An 18,824-nucleotide genomic window follows, 5' to 3' on the forward strand; every position below is an offset into this window, starting at 1 on the left:
TTTTCAGAGCCAGTTACTTTAATAAAGGTGTTTATTTTGATATCCAAAGCACTTTGTAAGATTTTCTGGAAAATCTGAAATCATCTTGCTGTCTTAATATGTTACACTATTATCATTTTACAAAATAAAAGGATTTGGATTATATACTGGAAAATGTCTTCATTACATATAAAGCATATTTGCTGTTACCTACAGTAAAGAAGATGAAAAGACAACTTGAAGGAGAGGGAATAGTCCTGAAAGTGTTTTAGTTGGTATCTATCCACCCCAACCCCAAGAGACAGAGACAAAGATGAAGGCACTAAGATGCTGGTTTGTAGCTGAGTCTTCAATCACCCAGTCAGCCCATAAAGACAACCCATTTGACATATTCAAACCATTCTTTGAGTCACCGATGGTTATTATTTGATTAGTTCCTCCAAAGCAAGGTGTTGTTTGTTGTTAAAATAATGTAGAGGTTAATCAACAGAGCTGCCACTTGAGAATATCCCGTAAGACTGCTGTGGAGAGAGCATCATTTGTCCTGAGTAACCCTGTACATGATCCTGGATGCAAGTCCACAAATACTGGGGCACAGCCTGTGTGTTACTAAAAATGACAAAGGTTTCAGGGCTGGAAACATTGTCAACCACACTGTCATAGCTATCTATGGCTCCAGAATGCGATGGTGGGGGAACAATATTTAACTGACTACCCTGGCAGAAGAAGCCTGTGAGTACTTCAGCTTCAAACACACAGATCAGCTTATCTGTGGCAGATGTTTTCTTGATCCTGTGTGCTATGTTTTTGAGGTTCTTGGTGAAGTATATTCCAGCTCCATATTTTTGGTCTGATAAGAGAAAAAATATTTAAAGATTATTATGATCTGACAAACTGTATTGCCTATTTGGGTACTAATATGTATTCACTCCCTAGTCCTCCAAATACTCACCAGTTCCTGATCTCAAGTCCCTGTGTCTGAAGCAAAGACACCCAAAGTTTTGTTCAGTGGTGGCAAATTATCACTAATAGGGCTCCTTCCCTGGCTCATTGATAAAGAATCCTCCTGCCAATGCAGGAGATATGGGTTTGACCCCTGATCAGGGAAGATCCCCACATGCCACAGAGCAACTAAGCCTGTGTGTCACAACTGTGAGCCTATGCTCTGGAGCTGGGAGCCGCAAATACTGAAGCCCACACGCCCTAGAGCCTGTGCTCCTGAGAAGCCACTGTGATGAGAAGCCTGCGCACTGCAACTAGAGAATAGCCCCTGCTTGCTGCAACTAGAGAAAAGCCTGTGCAGCAGCAAAGACCCAGGGCAGCTTTCCTGGTATCTCTGAAATCATGCCATGTAATCATTCACCTGCCCCATTAGTTCTGGCCCTCGAGACACACCCACAGTGAGGAACAGAAACATCTCTAGATCTGCAGCTTGCAGTCACTTTACTGTGTATGAGCAAGTGTCCTAGAGTTTGGATACAATGCCAGGGGCTAAAACCCTGCCTGTCTGTTACAGAAGATGGCTGAATATTAGAGAAAAAAAAATATCAGGTTTACTGGGCCTCAGACACAGTCAGAGCCTGACCCCATCACATCCCAACCCCACAGCTTGACTTCCGACCAAGCCCTGAGGCAGTTACTGAATGAACTGGCGCTGAAGCTGAAGCTCCAATACTTTGGCTATCGGTTGCGAAGAGCCGACTCATTGGAAAAGACCCTGATGATGGGAAACATTAAAGGCAAAAGGAGAAAGGGGCAGGAAAGGATGAGATGGTTAGATAGCATCACTGACTCAGTGGACATGAATTTGAGCAAACCCTGGAGATAGTGGAGGACAGGGAATCCTGGCATGCTGCAGTCCACGGGGTTGCAAAGAGTCGGACATGACTGAGCAACTGAACAACAAGCATGGTTTATCTAGCAGAGGACACTTCTTTCAGACACCTGCAGTTAAGCATTCTCACCAGACACATAGGCACAAGTCACATCATGAGTAGTATCTCCCCACTGAATCTACTGTCTGATTTGTCTCAAGGTAGTGGCTGTTAAGCTAAAGGCTAGGGAGACGAGCACAGAGGCCAGTAGGTAAAAGACTGGTATCTTGAGGCTTAAAGACTAGATAGAGGCAGGATCTTTGGCTGGATTAAAAAGAACAAACTTGGCCAGAAACAAACAGGCCTCATGCTGCTTAGTTTTTAAAGGAGCTGTATGGCTGAAAAAAAAACCCTACAAGTCCAGCTATCAGTAGCCTGGGAGCATTCTAGACCCCTGGGGCAAGCCCTGGTAAGCAGTGCACCTAGAAGTGACCAAAGGCAGCATACAAAATGAAGATTTCCCCGGAGTGCAAACAAGGGTCTTACTTCACTCCCCGAATAGAGTTCTTACTATTCCAGTTCAGCAGCATGTGGTTAGTGGTACAGACCAGTGACTTGTGTGTTTTCCTTCTCCCCTTTAGAAATGGGGAGTTCTTATCGCAATTTTCCTGCTCGCTCTCACATCATTATACAATGAGTGTATTAGGACAATTGCTTTGCCTCTAAGCTTTAAGAGAAGACTGCCTGAACTTGAGACTGAGGAAACAAGATGAGTGTCTGGGACTGTCTTCCTTGGGAGAATGGTGTGTGTCTTAGCTGTTTGGAGAAGAAATATATATAGATATTGGGTAGGCAACTAGCAGTACCTGTCACAGAACTGAAAAGAAGGCACTTGCTGGATTTGGAAAATAGGAGGATCTTGATGTTTTTAGAGTAGTTTAAGTTAAAATAGAAGGAGCAGTGGTGGAGTGCAGAAAAGCCAGTTACAATGGGTTTAGAAGCAAATGGGAGTCATGAATTTTTAAGACTTTGCCAATGAAAGGACCATACTGATTATCACTTTCCTGGTTATACTCAAAAACTTCTTAGGGTGGGGTGGGGATTCATTTATCAGTTTGTATTCCTAGGTGAAAAATTGTTCATATTCAATTTTTACCCTAGGTATTGCTTATGTTTTCTGTGGGGCAAAGAGAAGATGATTCCCAGACCCTATGCTTTCCAGAAATCAAGACTTGGAGTAGGCTCTACAACAAGGATCATGCTACATATTTGAAAGGTAAAGAGCAAGAGCTACATCTTTAATAGACCAGGCAAAACCAAGCTGCATTGCCAGGTATCCTCTGTGATGGCTACAAAAGCTTCTTACCTTCATCTGGAGAGATTTAAAGTGGAAAATACAGAGGTAAAATATGCAATATTTTTGTATAACTGAGACATAGAAGCTACTATACATAGGACTCCCATAACTGGGAAGGAACTTAAAATATTCATTTCACCTGCCAGATGATGCCTAATTCATTCCCTAGCAGCTACAGGAAATGAAAAGGATGGAAGAGAAAAGACCAACTTTATTAAATTCAGAAAAATGCTCTTTTAATGAAGGAGGAAGATGGTTTGGTACCGTTGATAATTTTTTGTCAAGATAAGAGAAGAAAAAAAGCTCCAAGGTGCTCTCTGTAGAGAGGCCACAAACACAGAAAGGGGAAAAACAGTGAACTGTAGTTCTTACTGCAAACACTTTCATCAAAATAAAACACACCAGCCACAAAATACATAAAAGATAAATTTTAAATATTACCCTTTCCAAATGACTTTACCACTAAATCCCAGGTGTAAATGACGCCCTCACTGAAGCAACAATGCTATTAGTGGTGAGTCACCTGCTGATGTCTGCTCACCAACTCCCACATACAGTAAGCCAACTATGAGGGGCTGACACCTACCGCAGGGCATGGAGTACACTCGGTGAAAGCCGACTCTGCATACCATTTTGCAGAACTGATGTGGGACTTGCTGAAACAACCTGTAGCTCACAGGTTTTCCAGAGGGTCTCCCTTCCATCATTTTCTTCCTTTCTTGGAAGGCAGCCATGAGGAGCACATTGTCTATCTTCTCTACCTACAGCCCAAGGAAATGAAAAACTGAAAAAGATGCTGGAGAAATGCTACTTAAATTGCCTGATACTGTGTTTATTTATTTATTTATGTGTTTATTATTTATGTGTTTATTACTTTGCATGTGATATGCTTTTCATATAAAGTTGCAGAAGAGTCTCTCCTGACTCCAACTTTCTCCTATTTTGACTTCTATCTCTTCAAAATTCCCTATCCCTTCTTTAATAAAAACTCACTGAGCTGTCGCTATGTGCCAGGAACTAGTAATGAAATGGACAAGTGCAGACACAGTCTTTGCTGTCCTAAAGCTTATAGTTTAGTGAGAGATAAAAATAGGTAAACAATTACAATACAGTGATAAATGCTTCTTTTATCATATATATTTTATGTGATGTATATACACATATATTTTATGTAATAAAACATTTTGTTTCAAGATAGGCAGATAGTTTTCTCTGAGTCTTGATCTATGCTTCTATACATCCTAACATCATTTCTACCACTTGATTCCAACAATACCCCTCATCCCTACCCATCCCTGCCCTCCTTTCAGACGAACTCCTAGGATTGCAGGACAATGAGCAACTAGCTTAGTCATCAGTGGGCAAGTTTTTCTTCTGGCTGTGGAACCAAATGATAGCAAGATGAGTCAAATTCTTCCCTTAATTAAGTATACCTTTATAACTCGCAAACCACAGTCTTCAAACTGTTTTTTTTTATCCTGAATTTCTGGAGCTGAAAGCGTTAGCCATTTCAGAAATGTATTTTCCTTCATTTGATTCTGGTTTTCTGGTTGCTGATCAGTGTGCTGCCCTAAAAGTAAGTAACATAAAACTTTGTCTCAGTGATCTATGAGAGGAAAAGGTTTGTAAAGAGATTAAATGAGGGAATTTCCTGGTGGTTCAGTGGTTAGGACTCGGTGTATCTACTGCCAGGGCCTGGGTTCAATTTCTGGTTGAGAAACTAAGATCCCAAAAGCAGCACAGCCCAGCCAAATAAATAAATAAGCAGAAATTAAATGAAATAAATTATAAAAAAATTTGGAGGAGAAGATTAGCAGTTTAATTTGTATGCCTCATGTATTTACAGCATGCAATGACAGCTATAATTCCATGAGAAATCATAGGATAAAATGGGGGGTGGGTAATAAATTTGTCCCCAGATTGATTTACATTATGAAGTTGAGAGGGTAAGAGGAAAAAGAGCATTAATATATATTTTCCCTATCAATGCCGTAATGATGACATATAGTTGTTTTGCTAATAGGAAATGTTTATATTTCTAGCCAGGATGCCAATCAACAAAAAAAGACAAACATAAGAAAATATTAAGGAGTGATGGAAAACAATAAGACATTTATGTAACACTTCAAAGTTTTCAAAACAGTTTCATATCTCTACCTCATTTGAGTATTACAACACCACCACTGAAATAATTAACACAATTTTACAAAGAGGAAAATAGAAACTCAGATTAGTTAAGTGACTTGCTCAATAACACAAAGCTAGTAAGTACAGACCTAAGGTTATAAACCTGGCTTTCCCCAGTGCTTTCTGTAAGGGGCAAGGCAGAACATTTAGTACATATGTTATTCATATGCCACCCAGCCAAGGACAACAAAATTTGGAGATTGAGTTTATGATGTAATGTCTTTCCTACCTTCCTTCCTTTCCCCTCTTTTTCTTCCTTCTTTCCTTCCTTAATTTCTTTCCTTCATTCCAATTTTACATTTAAGGGACAACCGTTCATTGCCCAAAGGAGCTCCTTATTGGACTAAATATCTATACATGAGTGAACAAATGAAAACCTGCCAAAAGGCTTCTTTTCTTTCAGTTTACTTTCTTTTTGACGTAAGACTGAATATACTAAAATGACCTAATCCCCAGCACACTATGTAATTGAGTATGCTCAATTTAACCACAAAAAAAAACATGTTATAAATTCAGAGAAACTCATAGAGAGGGCCAAGTTGTAACTCTGGAAAGCAAGAGAGCAGGAGGGATATAACTCCATAGCAGAGAACTCCCATGCCAGGACATTTCAAAGGAAGAGTCTGTAAGTTAAATGTGGAGAGTTGTATAGCAGAAACCAATACAACACTGTAAACCAATTATTCTCCAGTGAAAAATGAAAAAAAATAAGATCATAGCAATCACTGTACAACTCTGTATATATACTAAAATCCATTGAATTGTATACTTTAAATGAATGAACTTCATGGTATATAAATTATGTATTAACAAAATTATTTAAAAATTGAGGTAACTTCCAAAATGAAATACACTAAGTGGCAAATGACAAAAAAAAAAAAATCTGGAGAGTAATGACTCACATTTATCAAGTATAATATTGTTGCCATTGTTTAGCCACTAATTAGTGTCCTACTCTTTGCCACCCCATGGACTGCAGCACACCAGGCTTCCCAGTTCTTCACTATCTCCCCGAGTTTGCTCAAACTCATGTTCATTGAGTCAGTGATGCCATCCAACCATCTCAGAGTTCAGCAAACATTTACTGAGTTCCTATTACATGCCAGGCACTGGGCTGAGCACTGGAAACTCAAAGATCCACAAACTCCTGCTATCAGGAACACTCACCAGGAAAGATTAGAAGAGCACCATTAAAGAGGAGATGCCTAACTTCTATTATTTAAAACATACTGTTCATGTGGACGGCTGATGTTCCCTATAGTAAGAACTCATTTCAAAATTGTCCATTTTGTTAATGAAGATCTTAACCTGATTAGAAGGGGCTAAGGGTTTATGAACCTCTGAAACACTGCTGTGGAATAATATGCTTAGTCACCAACTGCCAAAAAATGCCACCTTGCAGCACAGCAGGGGACTTACATGACTAAATTGCCAGTAGCTGGGAAAGTAGGCCAACTTTATGAACGAACTTAATGTCACAAGCTTTATAGGCGATCAGTATTATTTTCAATCTTGTTCTCTTAAGAAGTATCAATGTCAGTTTAAAGACCCACATTCACTACATTTCAAAAGCTCAGTAGAAATCATAATATTGGGTCTCATTCTTGAATATTACTTTTGTCCGTGTTTTTCGACACTGGGTTTTCTGTGGAATATAGACTCAACATTTATTGTGAACTCCCACTCACTTCGACTATATCTGCCTGAACTATTTTTACAAACACATGGCGAGAATAAGGTATTCTTTGAAATTATACATCTGAATTTTTGTACTAAATTCATTCTCCACATTACAACCAATGATCTTTCTAAAATACAAGTTTGACCTTGTCTTTGCTTAAAATCATTCAAGGTTCTCCACGTATTTCAAGAAAAACTTTGAATATTTTCATGTGGTTTATAAAGTCTTGCATAACCTAGGCCTAGCGATGGTCTGATTTCTTGAAAGTTCTTTCTTTGTTTACTAACTCCCACCTAGTCTTCACTTCTCCGTTTCCAACACCTCCCCCTTACGGCCCAAGTCTGGGCCAGGCACCTCACCCGTTGTGTCCACAGCACTTTCACCTTCCTGTTTCATAACTAACCTGCTTACATTAGTCAAATAAATGAAAAAATTAGCCTCAGTCTCCCAAGGCAATATTTTTAATGGTATAATTTCCTAGTGAGCTCTAGGACTAAGTTAAAGGATCTCTCGAGACCCCAATTCTCACAGTTATCCTGATGGATTTTGCCCCATTGAATGAGTGATGCTTGACTGGATCTCACAGTACCGATGAACAATTTACGCTGGTGAGAAGGCTCAGAGTAAGTAATTTTAGGGCTCTTAACTCTGCCAGCAATAAATAACTCCAATAAAACTCAAAGAAATGAATTAAATAAGTGGAATGTGTTTGTATCTGAATGTTCCATCTGAAGAATTAGGGATGTACTTTTTTTTCCTAGAGCCTGGGCTTGGGATACCCTGGGTTTTGCATGTAGTTGCCTCTTAGGCAATCCATGTCATCATCAGTAAATCCAATTGTGTATGTGTGTGTGTGTGTGTTTTCATTTACTAATAATTAACCTTGCTGGTAGAGTCAAAAAATGGTTATAAAAGTTTATGGCCTTTTATGGTTACCAAGCAAAAAAAAAAGATTATGGCCTAAAACAGACCCAGCATAGTTTGTTCTCTCTCTCCTTCCATTCTTTCTCTCACCCACTTACATATATGAATGCTCACACTCAAAAGCTGGAAGAGCTGACTTTCTAATTTAATAGAAAGTTACTCACCTGACAAGCTCCAAAGGACTTGCTCCTTTGTTCTTGCCATTTCCTCTTGAACTTTACATAGCATCTGTTCAATGTTTATAACTGCCTCAATGAGGTTAGCCGGAGCTCCTCTAATCTCTAAATGTGCCTTTCCCAGGGTGACAATCTCTGAGATAGAGATGCATAAGGTTTTCTGAAGCACAGACAAATCATCGTGTTCCTTTTTTCCGAAGTAGAGGATGTGCTTGTCCTCAATGATGTGGCACTCCTTGGAGCTCAGTATCCTCTGGATCCACGCTTTGGCCTCATCTATCTTTTCCCAGTAGGATCCCATCAGACTGATGACAGGAAATCTGTTTTCTTTCTTCTCTCTGGTCTCCTGGGGGACTGAAAACACTATCATAAGAAACTACAGAAGGCAGGTGGGTTTTAAACCACCATAGCCAGTGTTTGCCCTAAGCATCCTTAACAGTAGCAGCTTCAATTAAGTACCTATCTCTGAGAGCTGTGTTGGGTACAAAGAAAATCTAAAAACATAGCTTATAGTCTCCTTGGGAACACAGAGTTTATCATGTCTTGCCCCTGCTGTGTTGCTTTGATCAATTTACAGATGAGCTCACCTTGTAATCTCATCCTAGATGTTAACCAACAATTATTTCTTACTAGATAGGATTTTCCATAAACTCTTATTACCACCAGGTTTAAAATCAGACATCTCTGAAAACCATAGAACTTAGAATGAAAATTGTTTTTTAAAAAATGTCATGTATTTCTGATTATAAAAAATATACATGTTTACTATGGAAAAATTGGAAATTATCAGAGTATAATGAAAGAAAGAAATACCCATAATTTCATAACCTGAGATTCCGTTTTATATCTTATCTGTTTTATGACAGGACATTTTGCAACTCCATAACCAGCATTTGGAGCTTTATAGCTACTGCTACTGAACACAGTATATATTGCACCAGAAAAGGAAATGGAACTCATTTCCGACGCACCCACTGTACCTCTCTCCACAATCTGCCTCCACAGGAGAAAAGATTTATACAAAGAAGAATCTCTGATAGATTAGAGTGACTGAATCCAAACTGAAAAAAAGGAGGGGGCCAGTGGACTAGCTAAGGGGGAATTGCTAGATGAAGCAGTATCTAGAATACATAAAGAATTCCCTCAAATTATTAAGAAAAACAAGCACACCAGTAGCCAGTTGGGCAAAAGATTTCATAGAAAAGGAAATATAAATGGCCCATATATATGTGAAAATATGCCCATCTTCTTTGATAATCAGGGAAATGAAAAATAACCAGATTGGCAAAAATTCTAAGTCTGACAATATCAAGAGTTTGGGAGAACATATAGAGCAACTGGAATTCCTATATATTCATGACAGATGTAAAACTGGGACAACCACTCCTATAATTATATTATTTAAAGAAACTTTTGCAGTTGTTTATCAGAAGATGTACACAAGGAGTTCACAAAAAACTAGAAACTACCCAGATGTCCTTCAACGATGGAATATCATAGCAATGAAATGGAGTTTTTAGCTACATGGATGAATCTCGGAGACATATTTTGAGGGGGAAAAAGTAAGTTGAACACTTACTATTTCTAGGCATTATTCTAAGTACTTTATATGTATTCTGTTTCCAATTCTCACAGTCCTATGAGATGGGTAGGTACTATTCGTAGTTTCCATATTACAAATGAGGAAATTGATTCAGAAATATTATTAAGTAACATGCCCATAGTTATAGGACTAAGTGGTGTCCAGGAAGCTTGTAGATGCAGGCAACCTGACTACAGTGCTCAAAATCTTGCTTCCCAGTGAGTGACCTCAGGATCTCATTAGCGGTCATTAGCATCTTTTCCACTCATATAGTAACTGGCTGGTATCAGGAGCTATGAAAAAGTACCAGGACATACCTAGAAGTAGAAGGGGGAGAATGGCCTCCCTCTGGTAACAATAAAAGCCAAAGTTTTATAAAACTGTAAGAAATGACAAGAGATTCTTAAATCAATGACATACTTTTAAAAAAAAAAAAACCCTTGTTCTATTTGGGAGTTTATATTACTTTTTAGGAGAAAACTTTAAAAATACATGGTGATATTTCATTTATCCATCATTATCAGGAGAGAAGAGTTGCTCTTCCAGGTAACTAAATTGTTCAAAACACTAATGGAGTCTCTTTCAGCACCAAAACATATTTCATTGTATTGGTTAGTTTAATATTTATAATGGAAGCATACTTCTCTGCCTCCCTAAATAGTCCAACTTTTCCTTAATTATCTGAGGTCATCATCATCATTAATGTCAGTTATTAACCTGTGCTATAATTCCTTTACAGATATCCTCAAGAATTACTGAAGTAAATGGCAATGCCTGGCCCCATTTTTCAGATTCATGATATAGGGACATTTGTATGTTCCTCTTCCATATTATTGTCTCCTGAAACTCCTCCTATCTAGGTTCCCTGCATTCACCATGGTTTCCCAAATATGCACAATGTTTGTTTGCTTCTGTGAGTTTTCTTCACTTTGGGTGCCCTAACCCCACCAACCCAACTCTGGCCATTGAAAAATCTTGCCAGGGTTGGGAAGGGAGGCTAAAAAGGGAGGGGATATGTGTATATATATATATGTGTGTGTGTGTGTGTGTGTGTATATATTTAATTATGACTGATTCACATTGACATATAGCAGAAACCACCACAACACTGTAAAGCAATTATCCTCCAATAAAATAAAGTTTAATAACAATAAAAAAGATTCTGTAAGAAAAAAGAAAAATTTTGCCATCCTCAAAGCACAACTTAGAACTGTCTTGTCCATGAATTCATTCTTGCACCCTTCTAGCTACAGGGCATCCCTCCCTCTTCTAGGTCACCTGAAGAGTTTGTCCATCAGATTCTCATTCATTATTTATCCCCTGGCCTTTGTTTAATGCTGCATAATTTACAGAACATTTTTACATATATAATCTCCAGTTATTCTCACCACACTGTCATTATCATCATTATACAGATAGATAAATGGGCTCATAAGAGGTGCATTCACAGGCCAGAGCTCTTAAAGTTCCCTTTTCTTCATTTTCAACACTGCTGGACACTGAACGTCCATAAGTTAACTCCTATATTAAAGGGAATAAGCAAATCATCTTGATCTGAATGGAAAATGTCCTAAAAGTTTCTATTGCTGGTTGAATGTCTGGGGTTCTTAACATCTATAGAATGTTGTGGATTACAAATTTATTTCAGGGGATTTCCCTGGCAGTCCATTTTTGAAGACGCTGTTCTTCCACTGCAGGAGGTACAGGTTCGATCCCTGGTCAGGGAAATAAGATCCCACATGTTGCCCAGCACAGCCAAAAAATTAAAAATATATAAATAAATCTACTTTTTTAAAAAAGACTATTTCAGAACTACGTATCTAAATTGTCATGACACAATTCCATCTCAGTCTACTCAAACTCCTCTAAAGGAATGAAGTTATAAGACAAAGTTAATTCTTCTCCAACAACAACCAGGACTAGTTTAATCCAGTGATTCCCAAATCTGGTTCAGCAGCCAAACTGACCAGGAAGCACTGAAAAATATACATGCTTGGCCCAGACCCTGAGTTCCTGAATTAGAATCTGTAGAGTTGGGCCATACATATTTTTATTTGTTTTTTAAAGTTTCCATCATGATCCCACTGATTACTCAGGGTGACTAGCATTGGGTTAATCTACTTATTATTATCTGGTATTACTGAGATGTATTTTCTATGATTACTAATGAATAACCCCATTTAGACATCACTCCATTCAAAACAGAAAGACTAACTGGTTTAGTAAGCTCATGAAAAAATATAGCCAGCTTTTTGTGAATGGACTACTCACACTGTGGATTACCTACTGTGACTGTAACTTAGCCTCTCTCTGTTCATATCATGAAACTAGGATGAGCAAAAATAGAATTGTGGCCAGGTATAGAGCACACAGGTATCCAGACAGGAGCACAGTGAAACATATGTGGCTTATGTATTCATTTTCTCCCCTCCATTACTTCAGATGATCAAGAATAGAATGAGCCTATGGTGGGAGACTATATTTCTAGACCCATGAGTTTCTTACTCACCACCAGGGTAATTGTTGGGACCCTGCAGCTTGAACTTATTCTTTTCCATTTCAGCACTGAAAGCCTGCAAGAAGCAAAACAGAGCGGAGAGTCCTAAGTGGGGCTTTTAGCTACCGTCATTAAAATCCCTCTCTTTACTTGCACTCGCCATACCTGACCTCACCCACTCTGTCATCCCCTATTCCCACTGTCACAAATCTAAAGCAACCTTTAAGAAAGTCCTCAGGAACAGCCAATGCAGCACTACAATCTATTAGAACATATAAGGGAAACAAGTATAGGAAAAATGGAAAGGAAAAACTCTTAAAATCTGGCATAAAAAAGGAGAATGTACATCCCAAAGCAAAATATAATCATTCATAGATATTAATGCCCTGCTACCATGGGGTTGCAAAGAGTCAGACATGACTGAGCACACACACACCCCACAACAATGACAAATTATATATTAGGCACTGAACTAAAGGTGTGGATATATCACTGAAGAAGACAAATAGTGGCAGATGTTCTTGTAATCAATAAAACAAATTCATTTTTAAAAGTTATATGCATACCACACTGTAGTCTGAATGATCAATTCTTATAAAGTGCTTAAAATTGTACCCAGGCTATTGTAAATACTCAAGATGTTAGCTATTGTTTTAATTATTATTATATGACAGTATGCACACAGAGATTTATGTATATTGCCATGTAGATCCTTTATCATAGTATCCATTTGAAAAAACTCATCTCTCCTGGGGTTTGGAACCACCATGCACAGGGTCTTCTTAGTTTAAAGTTGATGCAATTGGCAGTAATTCTTCATTGAAAAAGATGGTAGATAATGAGGTAAAGTCTAGAATCTTCATTTCATCTGAACTTTAATAATGAAGTTTCTTAACCTGTAGCAGTTTTTCTTCAAAAATTATATTTGCAATTGCTATTTCCAGAGCAAAAAAGCCCTCATATTTATTTAGTACCTGGAGTGGTCATAACAGGGAGGAGCTTCCCTGCCCTCCAAAATAAACAAGGTAATATTATCTGCTGATAAATGGACTAACAATAGCTGTCAAACACAAAATGGATAAAAATCAGCTTTTTTCCAAATTCACTTAAAGTCAGTATGCATTCCTGGGTTAGAAATCAATGAGGCAAGGCTTTTGAATTGAAAATGAAAGAAAACTGTAACTTAATCAGGACCAAAAATTTAGAAGGTGTGGATAACAAGCAGTTTGGAAATGCAGATCCAAATGGCAAGAACTTGGCAGTTTTCCCAGTTCTGTCCACAAAAGACCAACAACTCGTGTGAAGAATGTGAGGAGTGTTCCTAGTAAGGAGTTTCTTATTCTGAGATGTAATGTCTGGCACAAGGTAGATATGCAACACATATTTGTTAAATAACCAAATGAAGGACTATCCATTGCCTTTTGTACATACTCAGCACCACCCAGGAACCTTATCATCATGAAATACTAATGAACACAGTATATAGGTCAGCTGGGGAGTTATTTGCTCATTGTTATTCATGAATTGGAAATTCATCAGTGTGTGAACATAAGTATCACTTTATTGTGAGTTCAGTATACGCTGGTCTTCCTGAGCCAGGTCAACTCTAGATGTCTGACAAATCCATTCTCTGGATTGTAGGGACCTTGCCAAGGTAATGCCCCCCATGAAGTGTGCAGACTACCCTCTATTCTTTCTGAACATAAAGTCCTTGTTGAAAGACTCATTTACGAGGAAAAGATGTGCTTAAAAAAAGACTAGAGGAGTATACATACGTGTATGCACATACTTCCACATGGATATTATGTAGTAAGTGTTAGTCACTCAATTGTGTCCGACTCTTTGCGACCCCATGGACTATACAGCCCGCCAGGGTCCTCTGTCCGTGGGATTTCCCAGGCAAGAATACTAGAGTGGTTGCCATTCCCTTCTCCAGGGGATCTTCCCAACCCAGGGATTGAACACGAGTCTCCTGCATTGCAGGCAGATTCTTTACCATGTGAGCCACTAGGGAAGCCCTAAAATGTAGTGTTAACACTGAAAAAAGCCTGAAGGAATGGTCATTGTTCAGGGTACAATGTAAGTTACTTTTTAAGATAATCTTCTCCTTTGAGTCACAAAACTGAAAGCTGTATCATCCTTCATGATATTTTTCCCCCTATATTTTTGTTTAGTGTTTCAGAACACAGGCTTTAGGGTCAGACCAACAGACAGAGGTTGGACTCTTGGCTCAGCCACTGGACTAGGTATGTACATATTAATCTCTGGTCCCACTTGTAAGATGGAGATGACAATAAGGACTAGCTTCTTCTTGGTACAGTACCTGGCTGATGCAACTCATGGCAACTACTTTTGTTATTAGCCCCCAGGGGAGCTCTCAGACCATGGTTTTCTGTATTGTTGAACTGCCATTTACATTTTTGCTTGTATGTTGACGAGCACAAGCACTTTCTCTTCTGGTGGTGGTTTAGTTGCTAAGTCGTGTCCAACTCCTGTGATCCCATGGACTGTAGCCTGTCAGGCTCCCCTGTCCATGGGATTCTCCAGGCAAGAATACTGAAGTGGGTTGCCATTTCCTTCTTCAGGGGATCTTCCCAATCTAGGAATCAAACCCAGGTCTCCTACATTGCAGGAGGATTCTTTACTGACTGAGCTTTACTGAGTCTTTACTGACGAGGGAAGCCCCACTTCCTTTTCTAGTTGGGGCTAATTCCTCTTATAGGGATATGGTGCTTTATGGATAGTCCAGGGATGTATTCTGAGCACCCATCTGGGCCTAGTAATAGTCCTCTTCAGTGGGTGGTGGGTGGAATTGGTGAACTTCATTGGAATGACAGGCTGTTTAATTTTGTCAAGAAGATAAGCTGCATCACTGGGTAATTCACCAGTTTTGCAGGTCAGCTGTGGATGAGACAGCGGTGTACTAGAGCTGGCTTACACTGGCTCATGAGACTCCACGGTGAATGTCTCTTTCCAATTCCTCCTTCGGTAATGTAACATAGATAGCTTGAGATCAGCAATGGAAATCAGCTAACACTACAAACCTCCCCCTCTAGCAAGGCAGCAAGAGGAATAAGAACATTTACACTTGTTCCAGGAAAGTGCAAACTAGAACAAGTCTAAGCTTGTTTTCTTGTAGAGAGAGAGAAAATGGCAACTACCCACATGGAGACAGGCTGGAAAGTGGGAAAGAGAAGGGGAGGAGCAAAGGACCCCACAAAACTAGGAGGTTGCATACCTTTAAGGAGCAGAGGGAAGAATAAATGCCAACAAAGGACAAGAGAAAAGCTAGGTAGTGGGGTAGACATGGCTTCTACAATGACATTCCTTACTAGGTCAGAGGTGAATGATTTATAAAAATTAAATTTCACCAAGTTAGACCATCATCATGCTCCACAGCACTTAACAAAACCTGTATCTTACTTTGGAGATACTAAATAGATGTTGTTGAGGAAATGAATATGAACGAACCACAGGACACTTCTAAGATATTAACTTACCTTATATGTCTCCAATTCTTCGGGGAAGATCACAAACTTTACAGCTAATTGTTGCAAACTTTGTCTGGCAAATATTAAAACTTCATTAAACATAATCTCTGCTATTTCACTCTTCTTCATACCAGTGATTCCAGTCCCAAAGGCAGGAAAGGAAATGGAAGTCATATTTAGTTCAAGGCATTTTTCCAAGCATTTCTTCATTGCACCTTTCAATGGCTTTAGGAAAAACAAAAATTTAAGATTAGTATTTTGAGTCAAAAATAAGACTTCACTTACCCACTTACCCTTTAATCCTGCCCATATTTTATAACGCCAACCTCCACTATTCCTCAGGGCCATGCCCATGCCTCCTCAGAGAACAGGAAAGGTATCACTCCGTAGGGGACCCATTACAGCTGTAAGGTTAAATGATGAGGAATGAAAGGGTTGAGAAACTGAAGTGACTGACTGGTACATGTTGTGCCATTCAGGGCATTTGGGCATCGGGATTGCCCTCAATTTATGTAGCCTTCTCCCCAGATTAGAAAGCCAATCTTCAGTTTATCCCCCACTTACCTGCCACTTCTGGATCAACATAAAGAGCTTTAATAAAGGACGGAGAGGTTAAAGTAAGTGATCAACATTTATTTAAAGTCATTAAGATCTGTCATGTAATTTATTTTTGGCAGATTTAAACTTCCATCAATATTTCAACATTCAAACTGAACACTGTAGTAGGAAGGTTATTGGATAACTTTCTTACATTATACTAATATACTAGTATGTTAGTTATACTAATGTAACAAGATTATACCAATGTGCAAGGACCTCGGAAAACTGAGTGACTGGAAAAAGCAGAGAGTGACTGAATGACCAATTTGGGATTTGAGGGCTCTCTAGACAAGAGAAGATCAGAAATGGTGATAAAATAAATATGGACAAAGACAGAAAAGGAGATTAAGTTTCCCTTTCTCTACATTTCAGTGGGTTCCCCCTAGTCCTTAACGTATACAATTTATGCCCCTCAGTTGTAGAGTCAGCCAGAAAGCTAAGCTTTACCACAGGTACTTTACCACAGAGAAGCCCTCACAGGTAACAGATTTGACTGGAATGGTACTGGAAGAGAGATCCCAGGTCCTCCTGGGATTTAACAGATGGCAGGAGATAGGGAGAGGCTGAGTGCCTGGCCCATATGTAAGAAGAGGCCTGTAGGGCCACTGGGTGCAGAGAGGGAGCCCTGATGTTTCTGTGTCTATCTGTGGCATGCCCACTTAAAATTCAGACATGGACTAAGCGATAATTTAAATTAAACTTCTTAAGACAATTTGTGACCACAACATCTGTTTACTATTTCAGGTATTCACAGGAGTAGTAGAGAATAGGGAATATTCCACTTGACAATAACATAACATGAATGTCATGACATGATGGAAATTCAACAGACTATTACATAGACTTTGGAGACACAGAAAGATAAATTTATTTTGACCTTACCAGTTTTTGTTCAGAATATTCTGAAGTCCATAACACATGGTATATGTATTTGCAAGACAATTTAAATCCTCTTGTGACCAGTACCAACTGGGAATCTAGTACTGTCTTAGTTATTTTTTGGCGTAATTCCCGCTCTATTTCATCTCCGGCTGCTTTTAGAATTGATTCTGACACAGACCCAGCTCTAAGACCAATACGGGGGTACATAGAATTAACAATTACATCTGTCTGAAAAGGGAAAAAAAATGAACACGGTTCAGTGTTATATTACTTTTTCTTAAATGACTAATTTAAATATTTATTTTCCTGAAGAGCTTTGAAAAATACTTTTGAAGATCCTAAATCCATAAAACTATCACTTAATAACAGATATAAAATTTCCAAAGAGTGATCATTTGATTACCATGAGTCTGTTCGTGCTAATCAGAAATTACGTAAAACATGTAGATGATACAATTTTTATTGCAAACATCTGTCAGCCCCTTGCTGGCTTATACTCCCAATATTCCCAGATTCAGAACCTTCTCGATGATTTGTTTTAAGCTTCATCAATAAGTGGTTTCATTCTATAATCCACTGTCTTCACTTTTCGCTGTTTCTATGTGAATGTTCATGTTGTCTTACAGAGTGGAAATAAAATTTATAAGGAAATTTCTACCCCCTAAAGTTCGTGTTTTTTAAAGTAAGTGGCACATGGTTAAAGAAAGCACAAATGAGATGAAAAAGTTCACAGTGGGAAGTAGGTCTCCCTCTTGGTGGGGGTCCCCAGGTCCCCCTAATTCATCTTGATGGCTTTGGCTCCTTTTGGGGTAACTTATGTACTTCTCATGGGTATTAATGAATGTGTCACTTTGAAAATGCAATCAGAACTTGCAAGTTGGAGGCACTGGCACCCTTTACAAATTTTAAAATTCTTAATGTTGGTAATAATTAAATATAATAGAATTTTAGTTAAAGAAATAAGCTATTCAACCAGGATGTTTCCACTTTAATTTTAAATTGGCATATTAATGATTTATCAAATAAATATTTCATCTCCTGGGGTCCCCTCAGTCTTCTTTCTAATTGTCTTGTAAGCAATAAACGGAATTTTTTCACTTGTGATTAATCCTGTTTGACTATGGCCACAGGAGAGTCACGGATCATGGGGATAATAGAGAATATAGCCTTATATTCTTTCTCTTCCTCTGTTGCAGCCCCTGCTCTCTGCTGCCTCCTTTCAGTTATTTGTCAGTAACTTGTTGGACACCAACATGCATGCCCAGAGACCAGCTCCAGAGCTACAGAGATGAACAAGTGACAATCCCCACCGTCAAGGTGCTCTCTGCCTGGTAGAGAAGCTGCACTAATCCAGAAGCACCTGGTTCACTGTTACCTTGACTCTATCCCCTCCCTGTCAGTGCCCTCACCTTTGTGCCCTACTATCCCTGGCTAAAGGCTAAGTTACAATTTGTATCCTCCACAGCCCCTGGCACAGAGCCACATCAGATCAGATCAGTCACTCAGTCATGTCCGACTCTTTGCAACCCCATGAACTGCAGCACGCCAGGCCTCCCTGTCCATCACCAACTCCCAGAGTTCACTCAGACTCATGTGCATCGAGTCAGTGATGCCATCCAGCCATCTCATCCTCTGTCGTCCCCTTCTCCTCTTG

General features: G+C 39.0%; 1 protein-coding gene across 5 annotated transcripts in view; it reads right to left on the bottom strand.

Moving 5' to 3' along the window:
* The window catches only part of PARP9 (poly (ADP-ribose) polymerase family, member 9), a 29,840-nt gene continuing 11,016 nt past the window's right edge, over positions 1–18,824 (bottom strand). For 4 of the 5 annotated variants that reach the window (XM_010834263.1, XM_010834261.1, XM_010834259.1 and 1 more), the window contains 7 exons: positions 17,171–17,398; positions 15,698–15,913; positions 12,210–12,273; positions 8,107–8,472; positions 4,584–4,720; positions 3,737–3,911; positions 14–829 (listed from right to left, as the gene is read on the bottom strand). In XM_010834263.1, coding sequence (XP_010832565.1) covers positions 459–829; positions 3,737–3,911; positions 4,584–4,720; positions 8,107–8,472; positions 12,210–12,273; positions 15,698–15,913; positions 17,171–17,398 — 1,557 coding nt within the window. In that variant the 3' untranslated portion in view covers positions 14–458. Of the gene's footprint in view, positions 830–3,736; positions 3,912–4,583; positions 4,721–8,106; positions 8,473–12,209; positions 12,274–15,697; positions 15,914–17,170; positions 17,399–18,824 lie in introns of all 5 variants that reach the window. The other variant, XM_010834264.1, reaches the window with a different exon arrangement.

Source organism: Bison bison, unplaced genomic scaffold (assembly GCF_000754665.1).
Source record: "Bison bison bison isolate TAMUID 2011002044 unplaced genomic scaffold, Bison_UMD1.0 scf7180017864032, whole genome shotgun sequence".
Lineage (NCBI taxonomy): Eukaryota > Metazoa > Chordata > Mammalia > Artiodactyla > Bovidae > Bison > Bison bison.